This window comes from Sorghum bicolor, chromosome 8, assembly GCF_000003195.3.
Source record: "Sorghum bicolor cultivar BTx623 chromosome 8, Sorghum_bicolor_NCBIv3, whole genome shotgun sequence".
Taxonomy (NCBI): domain Eukaryota; kingdom Viridiplantae; phylum Streptophyta; class Magnoliopsida; order Poales; family Poaceae; genus Sorghum; species Sorghum bicolor.
In genome coordinates, this window is record NC_012877.2 from 54,858,558 (window position 1) to 54,878,964 (window position 20,407).

A 20,407-nucleotide genomic window follows, 5' to 3' on the forward strand; every position below is an offset into this window, starting at 1 on the left:
TTTATTTTTGGTACCCAACCCACTTATGCCCACGGGTAGAATTTCACATCCATATGTACCCTGATCCACCGGATACGAAAGCCAGACTACCATCCCTAGTCTCCTGAGTCCTGAGAGAGATGATGCCCGTGAATTAACGGTTAAATATAATAATATTCACAGCTAAAGAAAACAGCTGCTGTTGAAATTACAGAGACCATCACCAGGCACAGCTCTTCGAGCTCTTCCTGAGGTGCCTGCCAAAGTGAAATGACAGCAAATAAACAGACCAGAGCCAAACTTGTACATCTTCTAGATCGCTATCACAAACCTTAAACCAACTACAATTACGAACAAGCAATCTGAAACAATGATTTTTCCTTTTTCATGATCTGTACAATAGTTATCCTGTACACACTTTTGATGCTACAAAGAGTCCAGCTGGTCGTCGATGTCCTCTGCAAGCTTGTCTATCAACTGCTCCATTGTCTTAATGTACTTGGGCATGTAATGTTCTCCTATCATGGACCTCGCCAAGCGAATCTTACTGTACAAATGTCGGGGTGTCTCATACAGGGCGACGACCTCCTCTTGGGCTCCTTGCTGACTTGTGGTTGCCTCTTCTGCTGCTGGCAATCCAACCATGTGCAATATTTTCCCTGGGGGGTATAGCTGGTGTGGCTCTTGAGCAGAGCTTGACGATGATGGCACCTGCTTCTCGTCGGTCAAGGATTCTAGAAGCTCCATGGCCTCTTCTTCATCTGCTTCTGTCAGTGCTGATCCATTTTCCCCTCTGTTGTTGTTCGCGCTACCTGATTCTTGAAGGTTTAGTTCACCAAGATGGATTGAGACTAGCTCAGCAGCTGCTGTTTCTGTATCTTTCTCAGTTTGGACATCAGTCTCAGTTTGGACTTCTATGCCCTGAATTTGTATTGACGATTCCATACTCTGTTTAGGTGCAGCCACACATGACCAGCAAACTAGTGCAGGGCGTTTCTTTACCACAGCATGGGTATCTGCTGAAGGCTTACTCCCAGCCTGCCAAAAAACCATGAAGGCATAAGTACTAGGCATAATAGATACATAGTTTCATGAACTAGTTCTCGGAATAACATTTTTTGTTTAGCAAAATAACAAATTTATTATACCTCAGGACTCTCAGACTGCAGCATATCAACATCCACAACTTTAGATCTTGGATCAGAGACAAAGGGCACATGAGATCTTATGAAACTCACAGAACGGTTCACAAAACCTAAGAATCTAGTCTGCTGAATTTGTTTACGAAGGTCATGTGTCCAAGACGATGACATAACCTGCCAACATTTAGTACAATAGTAAATATACATGTTTTCTTTTAAGGGAAGAAATTGTTTGAAGAATAATTGTCCTTCCTTCTAACCACCCACTTAACTATTCAATATATTCTGTGTTCCACTTTGCTTAGATACTCAAATATCAGCAAATGAATTGGCCGAGAGGTACCTCTATACGAAGCTTGGCAGCAGAAACTATGCCAAGAGATGGCACTACGTCATTTCTGTTAACAATGGTGGTAACAAAGTCTTTACCCGACTCAGCCAAGTCCCATGTCATGCAAGCAGCTGAATTGCCACAGTGGAAATGTAAGTATATCAAACAAAGCATTCAAAGTTTTTTTTTGGAACCAAAGAGAAAATTCAGACAACAAAGAAACGTTCCAGAGGTGTTAGATTCTAGTAATGATCTAGGCTTACGGATAATTCAGAAGAATGTGTTCTAGTGATAGATACTAGCTCATTACAGCTATCTTAGAATGTCGGTTGCAGTTATCATTAAGCATAAATACAACGTATTATCCTTTACCATCATTTTAATTTTTAATATGACTATAATACCAGAGCTCTCTTATAGAATGAAATGTGTGAATGGAAATGCCAATATTGCACAAGACATCGTATTGTGGCAGCACGCCAATATTGCGCTTTTTTTTAGAGGAACCAAATATTGCACTTTAGTGAAGGATACTGTTTGCGAATGGTTTTTCAACTTATGTTGTTCAAAGTAAACTATACTTCTCAATGCAGTACCTGGCCCAAATGCAATACAAGTGGATGATGACAGCTTCTCATTCTCGCGTAGGATGTATGTTAGTATTGTTGCAATCGCAGCTCCCATTGAGTGTCCAATGATCTAAACAAAATAAATTAAAATGAAGAAAGGGTCAGATGCAAGGCACAAATATTTAACGTCATATACTGTCTGTGATAAAAATTGGATATAAAGAAATGTGGGGCTATATAGAAGTCCATCCCAAAACAAAATAAATCATCTAGGATGAACAATAAATAAAGCAAAACAAATTCAAATAAATTCCTTCAGGTTCTACACATGAACATTTGAGTAAACATGCACTGGTTAGCTAACAAAATTCTAAATACACTGAAATCACATAAATAAATATGAAAGACAATGAAGAAATGGGATACAACACTATTAAGTTGATCAGCATTAGTTTCATATTATTTTTCTTAAATTTTTACATTCATGAGTGTAGTCCACTTATTCTCTCTACTCATGGTAGTCATAACTTTAAGTTTGTACATCAGTACTTTAGTAATCTATTTTCTTAAGATTCTTGCTCAGCATTAGAGAATCCCAAAGTACATTGATGATACTTTACTGCAAGAGTGCTTAGAAGTTCATTTGCTTTGGCTTTAAGAAAGGAAAAAAAACATATTTGGCATTTCCAGTTGATAACAACTTGCAGTTCCACTTGCTTTAGCATTCACGACTTATGTTAATTTTGTGCAATTTACTAGGTAGACAAGTAAGCATCAATTCAGAGTTACAGAATTGTACTCCCTCCGTTCCAAATTATAAGTCGCTTTGACTTTTTTGGTTCATCCATTTTGCTATGTATCTAGACATATTATTTATCTAAATACATAGTAAAATGGATATACCAAAAAAGTCAAAGCGCCTTATAATTTGGATTGGAGGGAGTAGTTCAATACAGAATCAGAAAATCTAAAAGAATGGACAACAGATGACTCATCAATATGTAATACCATGACTTTTCGACAACGCAGAATGGTTGAACATCAAAAGATCACCTGCAGATACTCGCAAGAGCTGAAAGAAATTACCTTAACCTCATACTCTGGGAATTGCTCCATTGCTTTACTCAGGCAAGGAATGGCTTGTTTTGCAATCCATCGAGCTGCCACAACCATTCCACAGTGGGCATAGCCCAACACTAGGTTGGAAACATGACCTTCCTGGACCACAACGTGATGAAATGGAACCTCTGCACCAGTTGCTGCTGTCAACCGCTCCTTAACACTGATAGCCCCCCTAATGAAAAGGAGAAAGCATTGGCTACTTCTGTCACGAACAATTGTGAAAGCAGGCTTCAGGAGCTGCATGATAGAACATAATTTCATCCAGTTACTCTTGATTTGTTATCAGCAGTGGAACGAACAGAAAAAAAAAAATCGCCTGTGACAAGTCTGGGACATTTGAGTCTCAACGAATAATTGACAACAGAGAGTGAACTGATACTTACGCACCCTCGCCTTAGATTTCTTTATAAGCACATCATTCTGGCCATAACCACCATACTCCAAAAACACGTTGTATGGCTTCTTCGAGAAATACATGCATTGGTTCAGATATCCGAGTAGTGAAATCAGCTCCTGCCTTACCTCAGGCCCATCCAGTAGTACAGAATCACTTCCAGCATACTCATGCTGCAGATTACCCTGTAAGAGTAAACTGACAGATCTCATTTATCCATGACAATGTGTATGCTGTCGACATCACGACTAATAAAAGGTACAGCAAAGGCTAATGAGCAGACCAATTTCTGATCAGCACCTATGATTCTAGAATGTAGAATACTTAGAGCAGCTAAAGGCGGCTAGCATCTTATCAGTTAGGTATCTGGTTCAAATCCAACGATCACTTCACTTTACAATTTCTGGAGCCTAAAGTAACGAAAGTGGAGTTCGGTTTCTGGGAGGGAAAGACCGAAAGTTGGGTTGTTTATTCATATATAAAACGATTTTCTTAAACAATCACAAGGAGTCAAATTTAATAGGCATGCTAAAGTAGTCCCACTCCATGATGGACCAAAATCACCAAATTATTGAAGAGAACAATACTAACCGCATACGACCAATTCCGTCAAAACAGATGTCAGCAAAGGATTACTAGAAAATAATTGAAGCTCATTGAACTGTTCAACAAAAAAAAAAAAAAAAGACAACGTGCATTCATGAACCCGTTTGGTCGATTGCAACATAGAAGCATTTAGCACTTACTAACTACATATTAAGGTGTGGTCCCAGTTGACGCAACTATATGGACTTGCTTCAAAACTGTACCAAAAAGATTTTCAGAAAGTTCGGCGAGCAACTCAGAATAGTCCAGTATGATCAAATTCCTAATCCACGGTAGTTTCTTTCAAAAAGCCATGGACCTGCTGCTGGACTGTCAATCAATCCAGAGGAGGGAACCGGAAGAAATGAGTCAAAAGACACAGCATAAATGCGCAACGAAAAATCGGACCACGGGGGAAAGAAACTCGCGCAGATTGGGGGCGATTCTTTCTCCTCCATCTTTTCTTGCACGCAAGCAAGATTCTTCCCAGAAGATATTTTCCATTTCGCAGTTTTCAAACAAGATAATAAAGCGACAAAAAGAAAAGAAAAGGCGACAAACCAAGCTTGACCGAGAAAAATTCCACGGAAGCAAATACATCCCCTCTCCAGGCGGGCAATCCGAAAAGTGAAAAACCTTGAAGAAAAAAAAAATTCTCGCGCAAGACAAAGCCAAGGAAAAAAACGAACATTTTAACGGCACAATGGGGGAGGAGAGCGCAGGGTGCTACTCCTAGTCGGCGTCGCGCGGCCGGCGATCGTCGATGGCGCGGGCACTGGCACGCATACCTGTTGCCGCATGTAGTACTTGATCCCGAAGGCGAGCTCCCCGAGGGCCCACTTGCCGAGCGTCTCCGCCCAGGTGAGCCGCACGGTGCGCGCGGCCAGGGCGGCGGCCTCGCCCCACCCGTCCGGGGCGCGCTCGGGCCACCGCCGCCGCTTGGTGGCGCGCGACGCCGCCCGCCGCGCCTGCGCGTCCTCCTTCCGCCGGCGCCGCGCCTCTGCCGCCGCCGACACGGCCGACGATATCAGCTCGTCCTCCAGGGCAGCGGCGCCGCCGTCGCCGCCCGCGGCGGCGTCCCCGCAGAGCCGCCCCGACAGCACCAGGTACAGCAGCACCGCCGTCCCCGCCGCCGTCGCCATCCCCTTGTTCGCGCCCATCCCGGCCGGCGCGGTAAGAGCGCAAGCGCGCGGGCGCGTGCCTTCCTGCGTGCGCGCGGGTATACCGTGTGCGTGTGTGTAGGTGTCGGAGCGAGGAGAAGGAGAAGTCGGGGTCGTCGGACGTCGAGTTGGGACGGAAGACGGGGCTCGGCCGGGGGTCAGCTAAATCGACGGGCGACCGTGGCCGGAAAGACGATTCTGCCCCCTGAGTTTCAATAGCCACCTTCGGGCCTTGTTTAGTTAAAAAAAAACTAAAAAGTTTTCAAGATTTTACTGTTACATCGAATCTTGCGGCACCTGCATAAAGCATTAAATATAGATGAAAATAAAAATTAATTACACAGTTTGTCTGTAAATCGCGAGACAAATCTTCTGATTCTAGTTAGTCTATGATTGAACAATATTTATCATAAACAAAAGAAAGTGCTATAGTAGTGAAATCCAAAAAAAATTCACATCTAAATAAGCTTCGGCTGCCTTGCTTTGTTTTCTATACCCCGGGGTCCACCTGCTGTCCATTGTGAACTTGTGATCAGCTTCATTTTTATACGATTAGACTTTTTTTCCTTAAAAATTCCTTCCTAATTGACTCTTTCGTAAATATGGATACATGCATCTTTTTACCAACGTTATTAACTTGTCCAAAATTTCTAGAAACTTATTTATCACATAGGATAGCAGGAGCACATTCTAGGAAGCGGCTAAAAAATGGTTATGCGTGTGTTAGGCCCCACACACGGTCGTCTTCACCCTCTTGCTCGCCGCTTGTAATATCCCAAAAATTCACATTCAAAAATCACTCGCATTAAAAAATTATTTTCAAAATATATTTCAAAAACTATAAATCATTTGAGCTCTATAGTATCTCCATCTAATTCCTTTTCCATCCATTCTAATTATCCATCTTTAAATATAACCTGCACCGCATGGCATGAGCATCATATGTCGCTACTTATCCCTCTTGCTCGCTCGCTCTGCCCGATACCCGGCAACGGCGCGTGCGCCGACCCCACCACCATCAGCGCCGCAGCGCACTCACGCCCGGCCCCCTCGCCGAGCGCACTCGCTCGCGCGCGCATCGCGGCATGCGGGCCCCACCTCTTGTCTTTTCCCGCGCCTCTTTTGCTGTACAAAAAGATAACAAGTCGCAACGTACAACTAGGCACCATTTATATTTTTCGCGCACAAATAACAGCGAGTACCAGCAAGTTTACATGCAAGAAAGCATAGCAGTGCACCCACACATATGAATATATCTCATGCATGCATGCATGCAGGACAAGCATGCCACCGTCCATTTGCATGCACCTGCATGCAAAGGACATGGTGATTAGGCACCGTCCATTTGCACGCACCGTGCATGCAAATGAGACATTGTCATTTGCATGAAAATTAGGCACCGTCCACCGTCCTGTCGTCCTGTGTAGCCATGCACTACAGTAGCAATTCTAATGGCACGAAGCTGAGCACCAGAGGCATAACCTCACTCCTCTGGCCTATAAAAAGCCAGCCTTGGGTGCTCACTCTCACCACCCGAGAAACACGTTCACTCACTTGCTCACTCGCTCTCACTTCGCGTATACCGTATACGGCCATACGCACAAGCCGAGCTCGACTGTCGTCGCAAGACAAGATGAGCAGCTCATGAGCATCTCCTTGCTCTTCTCTGTCTTTCTGTAGTATTTTTCTGTATTTTTCCATGTATTTGTCTGTACCGGTTCACTGCCAAGAACTCCACGAATAGAACCATGACATACAGAAGAGCTCTAATGACCCCAGCTAATTTCTCTCTAACCATGCATGCGTGGGCCATAAGCATTAACTCCAAATAGTACATGCATGCAACATGCACTACCAGCCAAACAAATGCCCACGTGAAGCATCCATTCCTTAATCATCGTTAGCCTTTTTCGCATGATTAAATTCTGGCCATTTCACAAATGCCACATGCTAACTCTGATTTTAATAATTCTTTTTCCTAAATTCATCTAAAATCATGATCTACCTCCCATATTAATTTCATGATTTTTGGAGCTCATTTGAATTTATATGATTATTTATCTATGCTTGTTGTCTGTGTCGTTCGTCGCGTATTTTAGCTGACGGAGTGAACGAGCCGGAAAACGAGAACGTTGGAGACGAGTACCGCGAGTTTGACGCTGAGGACCCGGACTATCAGCAAGAGTTTGCCGAGGACGCCGACGGAGGCAAGTCCAACCGATCCCCTTTGATGCATATTGATCCTATTTTTAAACACAACCTGTAGAAGCCGTTTTAAATATTACATGTACGATATATGTACGAAGTATTTCCGCTGCTTAGTTAAAACCTGTTGAATAGCCATCCTTGAATTAATATTACCCGGTAATTGTCTTGTTCGAACCTAGGAACAAATAATATGCTATGACAGAAATATTATTATTTAGTATGCTTAGGACTTGTTACTCATCCTGTATACTCATCGCTATATTTTATCAAATATAATAATTTTAAAAGTAAAAGGTGTGAGTGGTGAAAATGAATTGTGGGTATTGTGAAAGGGTTAATGAACAAGTTATAGATGTGATTACTATGGAGATGGGGCGGATGGGATCTCTTTTGGGGATGCCCTGGTGTTGTGGCTATACCTTGCGGGGTTAAGCGTGAAGATATCCGCCTTGTCTCGATTAAGGACTGAGTTGATGATTCATCTTGCCTAACTCATTTATCGTACAACCACTCGCCTTGCATGGGAAAGGCTTAGTCTAAATCCCTCTAGTTAGTATGGCAATCACCTGGAGGCAGGTGTGCAACGGGACACTAAGTAATGTATGTGAAATTGTGAAAATATATGAAAAGAGCTTTGTGAATTATTGTGGTATCATGAGATGTGGCCTTAGTGTTCCCGTGGTGAGCGCCATTACTTAGCTATGGAGGGTAATGACTTTGATGGATCTGTGCTTGCACGACGGTGTAAGTTATGGTATCCTACTTGTGGGAAAAGTGTACAACCTCTGCAGAGTGTAAATCTATCTGGATAGCCGTGTCCGCGGTCTCGGACGGGTTATGGTTTGGTTTCAACAACTAGATGGGTTGGGATGAGTGAAAACATGAGAGTGAGTGTGATTTTGGAAATAAATGGTTGACTGCCATTGTGTTGTGGGAACAAGGGTTCAACAACACTTAAAATTGTGATCAAACCCCCATTTTCAGAAATACTATCATATGTGGAAAAAGAGTTCTTTTACAACAGTATTTGCGAAATGAAACCTTGCATGTGTAAAAAGATAGCTTTATGCAAATAAAACTAACCCTCATCCTTGATTTATCCATATGCATATATATTGTTATCCCCTTCCGTAGGGTAAGGTTGGATTTGCTGAGTACTTTGTACTCACCCTTGCTTTATTAAACAGAGGAAGATCCGGACTTCGATCCCGAAGTGGCGTTCGAGTAAGGTCGTGTCTGCACCCAACTAAGCCTGTGGCATTGGGACTCGTCAGATGTTCGATGGCGATATCGTTTGTTTCTGGGTCCTTTGGACCTGTGTTGTATTTTGGTGTCTTATTATTATAGCGTGCCTTCCTCGTCCACGCTTTCCAAGACTACTGCGCTGAAACTTATCTGATGTAATAAATGTTTACTAGCCTTCTGGGACTAGTATTGTATCACATTTGAGTTCCTGGTTTACCAGGGGCGCTTCAGGTATCAGAGCCGTAGTTGGCTGTAGGACGCGACCTTAGGCTTTTCTGGACCAGTATTTTACTAAAGAAATATATTTTACAAAAGTTCTTACCCTCTTCCCTCTATTTGAAAAAAATATTTATTCTCATCTATTTCTCTCAGATGGCAGAAGGTGTTTGGACTAGCAGTTACTGTCTAAGTGTAGAAGGCTTTCCCAAGCTCTTATATGCTACCATGCAGAAACTTGGAATCAAGGATCGCCCAGACTATGAAGGCAGAGAATATGAAGAGCATGAGACCGAGCGGTGTGAAGTTACCGTCTATATTGGAAAAAGTGAGGACTTCCCTAACATAGCTGAAGCTTGGAGTATGACTGCGACCGGATTTCGGTTTGCAGATACATATCAAGCCGTCGCCCGCAAAGCCTTGAGGTACCTATGCCAGATCTACGAGAAGCCCATCACCCGTACACCCATGAGGTTCTTTCCACCCGACGAAAAAGATCGACCAGTTTGGAGGACCCGCATGGAGCTCTTGCAAGGACGTTACTCACTTGAAGATGACCCAACTGTGGTATTCATGACCACATACCTACTTGCTCTAGATAAGCAATACGATGAGCAGGCCTCAGAGTTAAGAAAGTGCATCCATCGTGCGGAGGAAGCCGAGATCATAGTTAGAAAGCTCCATGTGCAGCTTGCGGAAGCTCAGGCCCAAGCAGCTGCAGCCGAGAGTCGTGAAACTGCCATTGCTGAAGTCTTCAAGGCAGCTGAAGACCGCCATGCTCAGGAGTTGAAGGATGCCTACCTTATCACCAGGATCAAAAGAAGGATGTTAGCAGAGGAAGACCAAGAACCCATAGTCCTAAAAGGAATCCCAATCATGTCCCTAAAAACCAAAAGAAAGATGGACATAGAAGGGCCATCAGCTCCCCCACCCACAGAAGCCTCTCATGAAGCTTTAGAGTTGGAGCCCAGTAAGGAAGAAGGATTTCCCCTCCTCACCTAGCCAGCACCAAAAGAAGACAGTGACCCACTTCTTAGTCCAAAAGAAGAACCACAGATGCCAGAAGCATGATCCACCTCTATACCAAAGGAATGAAGCCGTTCCGTCTGAAGAAGTTGAAGATTAGTATCACCTAGTTCCTCCTTTTTGTCTTGGGGAAGTGAAGTTTACTTCACTTTTGTTCAACCCCCAAAGTAGATGAATCGTATTGTAGTACGCTTATTTCCTCCATTATTATGTTGTAAACCGCCCTCTTATTCAAAATATATATTTGTGCTTGTTGGTTGTGCTAAATAATTGAGTGCTCTATGTTGTTCCCTTACGGGATAGCAAGTCTTAAAACTTGCACCTTTTTAAAATATAACGTCTTAACAAAAAAAAACATCACTCAATAGATCTAACCCTTATCTAATGCTTTCTCATCTTAACCAACAGATGCCTCCCAAACCAGCTACCCGCTCTCAACCAAGTGGTCGTGCAGCTAGTAGACAAAGCCAAAATCCAAATGGAAGTCAAGCCAATGCAAATGTGGATGGTATTCATGAAGATGAAGTGAGTCAGACTAGGAACCATAATGAAGGAGATGACTTGCCCCCTCCTCCAGTAATTGACTTAGCACAAGTCATGGCAACTCAGACTCGCCTTCTGGAGACCTTGGCTCAAGGCATGAACCGCCCTAGGAACAACCGTGGAGCCGGAGTCCAAGACAAGATGACTGAGTTCATGAGGCTTAAGCCACCCACCTTTACTGGATCTGACAACCCCATGGAAGCAGATGATTGGCTTAAGGTGATTGAAAGAAAGTTGGACACAATCCACTGTGATGGAAGGGATAGAGTTCTGCTAGCATCTCATCAGCTGACAGGAATTGCCCTTTCTTGGTGGGAAGCCTATAGTGGAGCTGTGGACAATGCCAACACGATCACATGGGAAGAATTTGTGGATGAATTTCGCCGGTACCACATTCCAGATGGGATCATGAAACTGAAGGCTGATGAATTTCGCAACTTGAAGCAAGGAAATAAAACTCTGAGTGAATACATCTTCCAATTCACTGAGTTGTCTCGCTATGCCCCAGAATTGGTCAACACTGATGCCAAGAAGCAGACAAAGTTCATAGAAGGATTGACCTGTGAGCTTAGAACCCTCATGACCCCACAGATCTATCCAGACTTCAACACCTTGATGAACAGGACCATTCTGACTGATGTGGCCAAGACTGAAGAAAGGAAAGAGAACAAGCGCAAGTTTCTAGAGCGCAAGGTTCAAGATGGTGCTAGATCCCAGAGGCTGAAAACCTTTAGCCAACCAAGCCAGCGGACTCAAGCCCCAATGCAGTTTCGCTCTCCTGCTAGTGTCTCCAATAACCAAATGCAGTCATCATATCAGCCCAAGACAACCTATCAGAATCAAACTTATGGCAAGACTCAACAGAACAGCACTGGTCAAGTCACAAACAATGTTAGGACTTGCTTTAATTGCCATGAGACTGGACACTACATCGCCAACTGTCCCTACAAGAACAACCCACCAGCAGTATCCACTCAGTCCCACACCGTTAATGGACCAAGACCTGCAGTGTCAGGAGTCAACCGTGGTCTCCCTCGCAACAATAGCAACACCAACAATAATAGCCAGATGATGAAGCAACCTCGACAATCCTATGGTAGAGCCCGTGTCAACCATATTCATGCTCAGGATGCTTAGACTGCTTCAGGAGTGGTACTTGGTGAGTTCTTAGTCGATTCAGTACTTGCAACAGTATTATTTGATTCTGGAGCATCACATTCATTCATATCATCAAGTTTTGTTGAGAAGCATCAAATACCCACAGTACTACTAAAGTTACCCCTAATAACCTGAACGCCTGGATCTAACATCAAATGTCATCTAGGTTGTTCAAATGTAAGGATCATTCTAAGTGGGGTAGTTTTCTTAGCAGACCTAGTAGTGCTCAAGTCCAAAGGAATAGATGTTATCCTTGGAATGGATTGGTTAACCAGACATAATAGAATTATTAGTTGTGCAACCAAGGAAGTATCATTAGTTAACCATGAAGGGATTAAAGTGAAATGCAAAACCCGAGGGTCTAAAGTTAATCCAATGGTCTTCAACTTGGATGCAAGGACCATAGAGGAAGTACCAATAGTGCAAGAATACCCTGATGTATTCCCTGAGGAACTACCTGGAATGCCACCACACACGGATATAGAGTTCATCATTGATCTTATCCCCGGGACTGCCCCCATAGCCAAGAGACCTTACAGAATGGCTCCGGCAGAGTTAGTTGAACTGAAAGAGCAGCTAAGAGAATTATAGCAGAATGGTTATATTAGACCTAGTTCTTCACCATGGGGAGCACCAGTCTTGTTTGTGAAGAAGAAAGATGGAAGTATGAGGATGTGTGTGGATTATAGGTCCCTAAATGAAGTCACCATCAAGAATAAGTATCCCCTACCAAGGATAGATGACCTTTTTGATCAACTTAAAGGAGCCAAGTATTTCTCTAAGATTGATTTGAGATCAGGTTATCACCAACTCAAGATCAAGAATAGTGATGTCCCCAAGACAGCCTTTGTAACCAGATATGGACAATACGAGTTTACAGTGATGCCTTTTGGATTAACCAATGCCCCTGCCTATTTCATGAACCTCATGAATAAGGTATTCATGGAAGAGTTAGATAAGTTTGTTGTAGTCTTCATTGATGACATACTTATCTACTCTAAGAGTGCTGAAGAACATGAGCAACACTTGAGAGTAGTGTTGGAAAAGCTAAGAAGACACAAGTTGTATGCTAAATTCAGCAAGTGTGAATTTTGGCTTGAGAAGGTTGCATTTCTAGGCCATATCTTGACAGCTGAAGGAGTTGCAGTTGACCCTGAGAAAGTAGAAGCTGTCTCCCATTGGCAGCAACCCACCAATGTGAGTGAGGTTAGAAGTTTTCTTGGATTAGCTGGATACTATCGAAGGTTTATAGAAGGATTTTCCAAGATAGCCAGACCCATGACAGAGCTTCTTAGGAAGGATAAGAAATTCACTTGGACAGAATCATGTGAGAAGAGTTTCCAAGAGTTGAAGAAGAGACTGACAACAGCACCAGTGTTAACTTTACCAGACATTCACCAAGATTTCATCATATATTGTGATGCCTCAAGACAAGGTTTAGGATGTGTTCTCATGCAAGGAGGAAAAGTGGTTGCTTATGCATCCCGTCAGCTTAGACCTCATGAGCAAAATTACCCTACCCATGATTTGGAGTTAGCAGCAATAGTACATGCTCTCAAGATTTGGAGGCACTACCTCATTGGAAACAAGTGTGAAATCTACACTGATCACAAGAGTTTGAAGTACATCTTCACACAGTCAGACTTGAACCTAAGGCAAAGAAGATGGTTAGAATTAATCAAGGACTATAACCTTGAGATTCATTACCACCCAGGAAAGGCCAACGTGGTAGCAGATGCCCTAAGCAGAAGGTCATATGGTCAGCAGTTGGTGCCTAAGAACACTCACCTACAAGAAGAGATAGCACAGTTGAACATGCATATAGTACGCCAACCTCAAAATGGTAGTCTGATGGTGCAGCCAACTCTTGTGGAAGAAATCAAACAGACACAACATAAGGATAAGGATCTGATGAAGATTCGTGAGCAAACTGGAGAAAATAAAGCTCCATACTTTAGAGTGGATAACAAAGGAGTATTGTGGTATAAAAACAGGATTTGTGTGCCCAAGGAGGAAAAGTTTCAAGAATTAATCCTTGATGAAGCCCATAACTCAGCTTATTCTATCCACCCTGGTGCCACCAAGATGTACATGGACTTAAAAGAAAGATATTGGTGGAATGGAATGAAAGCTGATGTGGCACGATTTGTTGCACAATGTGAGGTATGCCAAAGGGTTAAAGCAGAGCATCAGAAACCAGCAGGCTTGCTCCAGCCATTGCCTATTCCTGTTTGGAAATGGGATGAGATAGGCATGGATTTTGTGAATGGATTACCCAAAACTCTGAAAGGAAATGATTCAATATGGGTAATAGTGGACCGCCTTACCAAGGTTGCTCACTTCATACCTGTACGCACCAAATATAGTGGAGACAAGTTAGCCTAGCTATATGTGGATAACATAGTCAAATTGCATGGTGTGCCAAGTAGGATTGTATCTGACCGAGGTACCCAATTTACCTCTAAGTTCTGGAAAAGTTTGCATGAAGCTATGGGAACCAAGCTAGATTTTAGCTCAGCTTATCATCCTCAAACAGATGGTCAGACTGAAAGAATAAATCAGATTATGGAAGATATGCTAAGAGCATGTGTGCTCACATATGGTAAAGATTGGGAGAAAAGCCTAACTTATGCAGAGTTCTCCTATAATAACAGTTACCAAGCTAGTTTGGGCATGTCACCTTTTGAGGCCCTATATGGAAGAAAATGTAGAACCCCATTGATGTGGTCAGAAGTTGGAGAACGAACCTTGCTTGGACCAGCCCTTATAAAAGAAGCAGAAGATCGTGTAGCTGAGATCAGAGAAAAATTGAAAGAGGCACAATCACGTCAAAAGAGCTATTCTGATAAAAGAAGGCGAGAGTTAAGTTTTGCAGTTGGAGATTTTATGTATGTCAAAGTCTCTCCTATTCGAGGAACTCGAAGGTTCCAAGTCAGAAGCAAGCTAGCACCTCGGTATATTGGACCATATCAAGTATTACAGAGGATTGGAGCTGTAGCCTATCGTATTCGGCTACCTGAAGAAATGTCAGATATACACAATGTGTTTCATGTCTCCCAATTGAAGAAATGTCTCAGAGTACCAGAGGAACAAATATCGCCAAATACAGTTGATTTACAAGATGACCTAAGATATCAAGAAGTGCCAATAAAAATCCTAGATACAGTCACCAAGCAAACTCGAACGACAACAGTCCGAATTTGTCGTGTTCAATGGAGTAGACACACTGAAGTGGAAGCAACATGGGAAAGAGAAGATGCCCTGAGAAAAGAGTTTCCTCACCAGTTTAGAACCCAGCCGAATCTCGAGGACGAGATTCCTTTTAAGTGGGGTAGGTTTGTAACATCCCAAAAATTCACATTCAAAAATCACTCGCATTAAAAAATTATTTTCAAAATATATTTCAAAAACTATAAATCATTTGAGCTCTATAGTATCTCCATCTAATTCCTTTTCCATCCATTCTAATTATCCATCTTTAAATATAACCTGCACCGCATGGCATGAGCATCATATGTCGCTACTTATCCCTCTTGCTCGCTCGCTGATCTGCCCGATACCCGGCAACGGCGCGTGCGCCGACCCCACCACCATCAGCGCCGCAACGCACTCACGCCCGGCCCCCTCGCCGAGCGCACTCGCTCGCGCGCGCACCGCGGCATGCGGGCCCCACCTCTTGTCTTTTCCCGCGCCTCTTTTGCTGTACAAAAAGATAGCAAGTCGCAACGTACAACTAGGCACCATTTATATTTTTCGCGCACAAATAACAGCGAGTACCAGCAAGTTTACATACAAGAAAGCATAGCAGTGCACCCACACATATGAATATATCTCATGCATGCATGCATGCAGGACAAGCATGCCACCGTCCATTTGCATGCACCTGCATGCAAAGGACATGGTGATTAGGCACCGTCCATTTGCACGCACCGTGCATGCAAATGAGACATTGTCATTTGAATGAAAATTAGGCACCGTCCACCGTCCTGTCGTCCTGTGTAGCCATGCACTACAGTAGCAATTCTAATGGCACGAAGCTGAGCACCAGAGGCATAACCTCACTCCTCTGGCCTATAAAAAGCCAGCCTCGGGTGCTCACTCTCACCACCCGAGAAACACGTTCACTCACTTGCTCACTCGCTCTCACTTCACGTATACCGTATACGGCCATACGCACAAGCCGAGCTCGACTGTCGTCGCACGACGAGGTGAGCAGCTCATAAGCATCTCCTTGCTCTTCTCTGTCTTTCTGTAGTATTTTTCTGTATTTTTCCATGTATTTGTCTGTACCGGTTCACTGCCAAGAACTCCACGAATAGAACCATGACATACAGAAGAGCTCTAATGAGCCCTGCTAATTTCTCTCTAACCATGCATGCGTGGGCCATAAGCATTAACTCCAAATAGTACATGCATGCAACATGCACTACCAGCCAAACAAATGCCTACGTGAAGCATCCATTCCTTAATCATCGTTAGCCTTTTTCGCATGATTAAATTCTGGCCATTTCACAAATGCCACATGCTAACTCTGATTTTAATAATTCTTTTTCCTAAATTCATCTAAAATCATGATCTACCTCCCATATTAATTTCATGATTTTTGGAGCTCATTTGAATTTATATGATTATTTATCTATGCTTGTTGTCTGTGTCGTTCGTCGCGTATTTTAGCTGACGGAGTGAACGAGCCGGAAAACGAGAAGGTTGGAGACGAGTACCGCGAGTTTGACGCTGAGGACCCGGACTATCAGCAAGAGTTTGCCGAGGACGCCGACGGAGGCAAGTCCAACCGATCCCCTTTGATGCATATTGATCCTATTTTTAAACACAACCCGTAGAAGCCGTTTTAAATATTGCATGTACGATATATGTACGAAGTATTTCCGCTGCTTAGTTAAAACCTGTTGAATAGCCATCCTTGAATTAATATTACCCGGTAATTGTCTTGTTCGAACCTAGGAACAAATAATATGCTATGACAGAAATATTATTATTTAGTATGCTTAGGACTTGTTACTCATCCTGTATACTCATCGCTATATTTTATCAAATATAATGATTTTAAAAGTAAAAGGTGTGAGTGGTGAAAATGAATTGTGGGTATTGTGAAAGGGTTAATGAACAAGTTATAGATGTGATTACTCTGGAGATGGGGCGGATGGGATCTCTTTTGGGGATGCCCTGGTGTTGTGGCTATACCTTGCGGGGTTAAGCGTGAAGATATCCGCCTTGTCTCGATTAAGGACTGAGTTGATGATTCATCTTGCCTAACTCATTTATCGTACAACCACTCGCCTTGCATGGGAAAGGCTTAGTCTAAATCCCTCTAGTTAGTATGGCAATCACCTGGAGGCAGGTGTGCAACGGGACACTAAGTAATGTATGTGAAATTGTGAAAATATATGAAAAGAGCTTTGTGAATTATTGTGGTATCATGAGATGTGGCCTTAGTGTTCCCGTGGTGAGCGCCATTACTTAGCTATGGAGGGTAATGACTTTGATGGATCTGTGCTTGCACGACGGTGTAAGTTATGGTATCCTACTTGTGGGAAAAGTGTACAACCTCTGCAGAGTGTAAATCTATCTGGATAGCCGTGTCCGCGGTCTCGGACGGGTTATGGTTTGGTTTCAACAACTAGATGGGTTGGGATGAGTGAAAACATGAGAGTGAGTGTGATTTTGGAAATAAATGGTTGACTGCCATTGTGTTGTGGGAACAAGGGTTCAACAACACTTAAAATTGTGATCAAACCCCCATTTTCAGAAATACTATCATATGTGGAAAAAGAGTTCTTTTACAACAGTATTTGCGAAATGAAACCTTGCATGTGTAAAAAGATAGCTTTATGCAAATAAAACTAAGCCTCATCCTTGATTTATCCATATGCATATATATTGTTATCCCCTTCCGTAGGGTAAGGTTGGATTTGCTGAGTACTTTGTACTCACCCTTGCTTTATTAAACAGAGGAAGATCCGGACTTCGATCCCGAAGTGGCGTTCGAGTAAGGTCGTGTCTGCACCCAACTAAGCCTGTGGCATTGGGACTCGTCAGATGTTCGATGGCGATATCGTTTGTTTCTGGGTCCTTTGGACCTGTGTTGTATTTTGGTGTCTTATTATTATAGCGTGCCTTCCTCGTCCACGCTTTCCAAGACTACTGCGCTGAAACTTATCTGATGTAATAAATGTGTTACTAGCCTCCTGGGACTAGTATTGTATCACATTTGAGTTCCTGGTTTACCAGGGGCGCTTCACCACCTCCTCCTCCTTCTTCCTCCTCAACTGTGGCAGTACTCCTCCTTGGCCTTGCCCTCGTCGTCGCCCTCAGTTCTGCTGCCTTCCCCTTAACCCCCTTGCTGGAGCTCCCCCACCCTGACCTGGCTCGCCCGCTGCAAGGGCCCCTAACATCCCGTCGCCCTCCCCACCACTTGGCCGGTCTTCCTCTCCCAACCCACTTTCCTTCTAAGGTTATTGGAGTTTAAAAGATGGGAGGGGCTTGTCGGAACCCTAACGCGTGCGGGAGGAGGATGAAGAGGAGGAGGAGGAGGCCTACCTCATCGGATCCACCAAATCTGCCATGGTCGCCACCGGGATCCGACAGGGGGCCACGTCTATCACGCGGTGGGGTTCACCAGGAGGAGGTCGCTGTGTGTCGTGGAGAGAGAGAGAGAGGTGGGGCACTTGGCGTGAAGGTGGAAGATGACATGGCGTGTGGGCGGACATGAGGTGGGGAGAGAGGGGGTGGGGCGGGCAGGTGGTGCGACTTTAAAATGCACACACGTGTTAAAATCTTTACATATATTCTATCGTTAATTCTTAATATTAAACACACTAAAATTTCTTCATTCCTCCTCTCTTTTTCCTTTTTAATAAAGACAAAATAGTAAATTTAATGTGAAAAAAGGAATTGAGGTCGCTTTATAGCTTTAGGTTTAAGGATTTTACCATCAAGTTATTGTTGTGTTTGTGGTTTAGTGCATATTTGAGCATTAGCTGACAATACAACATGTCTAATAACCAAATAAATTAAACAGCATAGAGATAAATCAAGGTTTTTTTGCATATACATATGTCATGCCATGTTTACCAAGAATTGCAATACGAAGAATAGAGAGAGTTGGCTATCTTGTACTACAAGATAAATGGAAGAGACCCACACGCATATGCTTTGAGTTTTCTTTGTTTGCTCTCCATTTCTAATCACAGAAAGAAAGTGTTTGGATTTGTTTTTTAAGTATGAACTATATGTTTTGGGCCTTGCTATGTTACTCCAATTACCCCATACAAAGCAAGATCTCAAATAAATCTGACTCTGAATTACACACACATAAACATGTATAATTAATAAATTAAAATTATTTATAGGAAAAAAATACTCAAAATCTTCCTCATTATAAATCAGAGGCATCCTGCTTTATATTCACCGTTGGCTAGTAAGGAAACATGAATGTCTTTATTATTGGCAAGGAAGCGTGAAATCTTCACGTGTGATACCTTTTTGTTGATCACATACACATTTATCTCTTGTTCACGTTTTTCCTCCAACGTCATAAAAAATCCACATGTTTAAGTTCATATATTAAAAATAAAATAACACATATTAGCACACGCACAAAACAGATGTAGTGTTCAATAAAAGCTACAGTTTTCTGGTTTTTTTTTGACAAGAAGATATAGTTTTCTGTTGAACTGTGTTGGCCATCGTGTATAGCCCAACATCTTTTTTTTTTCTCACCTTTAGAATGCCCAGCAAACCAGACTCCTCTCTTAATATATACAAGAGATATGGTTCTTCTTTAAAAAAAATCAGCAAACAATAACTTTCAGTATGAGGCCTTATTTAGTTCCTCATCCAAAAACTTTTTACCCATCCCATCGAATCTTTCGACACATATATGAAGCAATAAATGTAGACAAAAAAACTAATTGCATAGTTTGGTTGTAAATCGCGAGACAAATCTTTTAAGCCTAATTAGTCCATGATTCGCCATAATTGCTACAGTAACCAACATATGCTAATGATAAATTAACTACGCTTAATAAATTTGTCTTGCAGTTTTCAGACGAGCTATGTAATTTGTCTTTTGATTAGTTTACGTTTAATCTTCAAATGTGTAGCAGCATATTTGATGTGACACCTAAAAATTTTCTTTTTATGAACTAAACAAGGTCCGAGTATAAGTTCGAGCGAACAGGCCGAAAGCTATAGTTTTCTGTTGAACTCCTTTAGACTACGTGTATAGTTCAACATCAACGTCCAGCAAACCAGATTCATTACTCTTTACAAAAAAGAAAAAAAATTGAACAAGGGCATTGTGGTCAATCCAAATGGCAGGGCCAAGGCGCAGCAAGTGCCTGCTTTTTTGAAGCTGGAATCTGCCATTGGCGAGAGCATATGCATGAAATCTCCGTAGCCGGCGTGGGCTCCACCACGTCGTCCCTGCTGGGGGAGGCCTGTCACACATCAGAGAGCCTGTAAACTAATGTAACCCAAAAACGTTTCCTAATTAATCCACCAGCTCAGGTGAGCAAATCAGGTTGGATCATGGACTCCGCTTGCGATTGTGTGAAAGAAATGGCTGCTGCAATGCATGCACAGCTGATGATGGAGATGGAGGAATAACTCGAGGGGGATAATGTTTTATTCTGCTGGTATCTCTGTGCTCTTATGCCTGGATATTCCATACTTGAAGGGCTGGATTTGAGTCCCCTTATGATGTCCTA

The 20,407-nt window shown here is 42.8% G+C and overlaps 1 protein-coding gene across 1 annotated transcript; it reads right to left on the reverse strand.

Moving 5' to 3' along the window:
- LOC8066350 lies at window positions 121-5,426 on the reverse strand. The gene is made up of 7 exons (XM_002443291.2): window positions 4,911-5,426; window positions 3,531-3,722; window positions 3,108-3,380; window positions 2,049-2,151; window positions 1,465-1,583; window positions 1,128-1,295; window positions 121-1,017 (listed from the first exon to the last, which is right to left on the reverse strand). The coding sequence occupies exons 1-7, from the start codon at window positions 5,280-5,282 to the stop codon at window positions 406-408; spliced, it is 1,839 nt and encodes a 612-aa protein (XP_002443336.2). The 5' UTR covers window positions 5,283-5,426; the 3' UTR covers window positions 121-405.

What these genes read in the sequence shown, in the direction of transcription:
- LOC8066350 (XM_002443291.2), bottom strand. Translation starts at nt 5,282, where the DNA reads ATGGGCGCGAACAAGGGGATGGCGACGGCGGCGGGGACGGCGGTGCTG. An exon ending in CTGCCAAGCTTCGTATAGAG is followed by an intron (nt 1,296 to 1,464) that starts GTACCTCTCGGC and finishes AAATGTTGGCAG; the next exon opens with GTTATGTCATCGTCTTGGAC. An exon ending in TGCAGTCTGAGAGTCCTGAG is followed by an intron (nt 1,018 to 1,127) that starts GTATAATAAATT and finishes GTTTTTTGGCAG; the next exon opens with GCTGGGAGTAAGCCTTCAGC.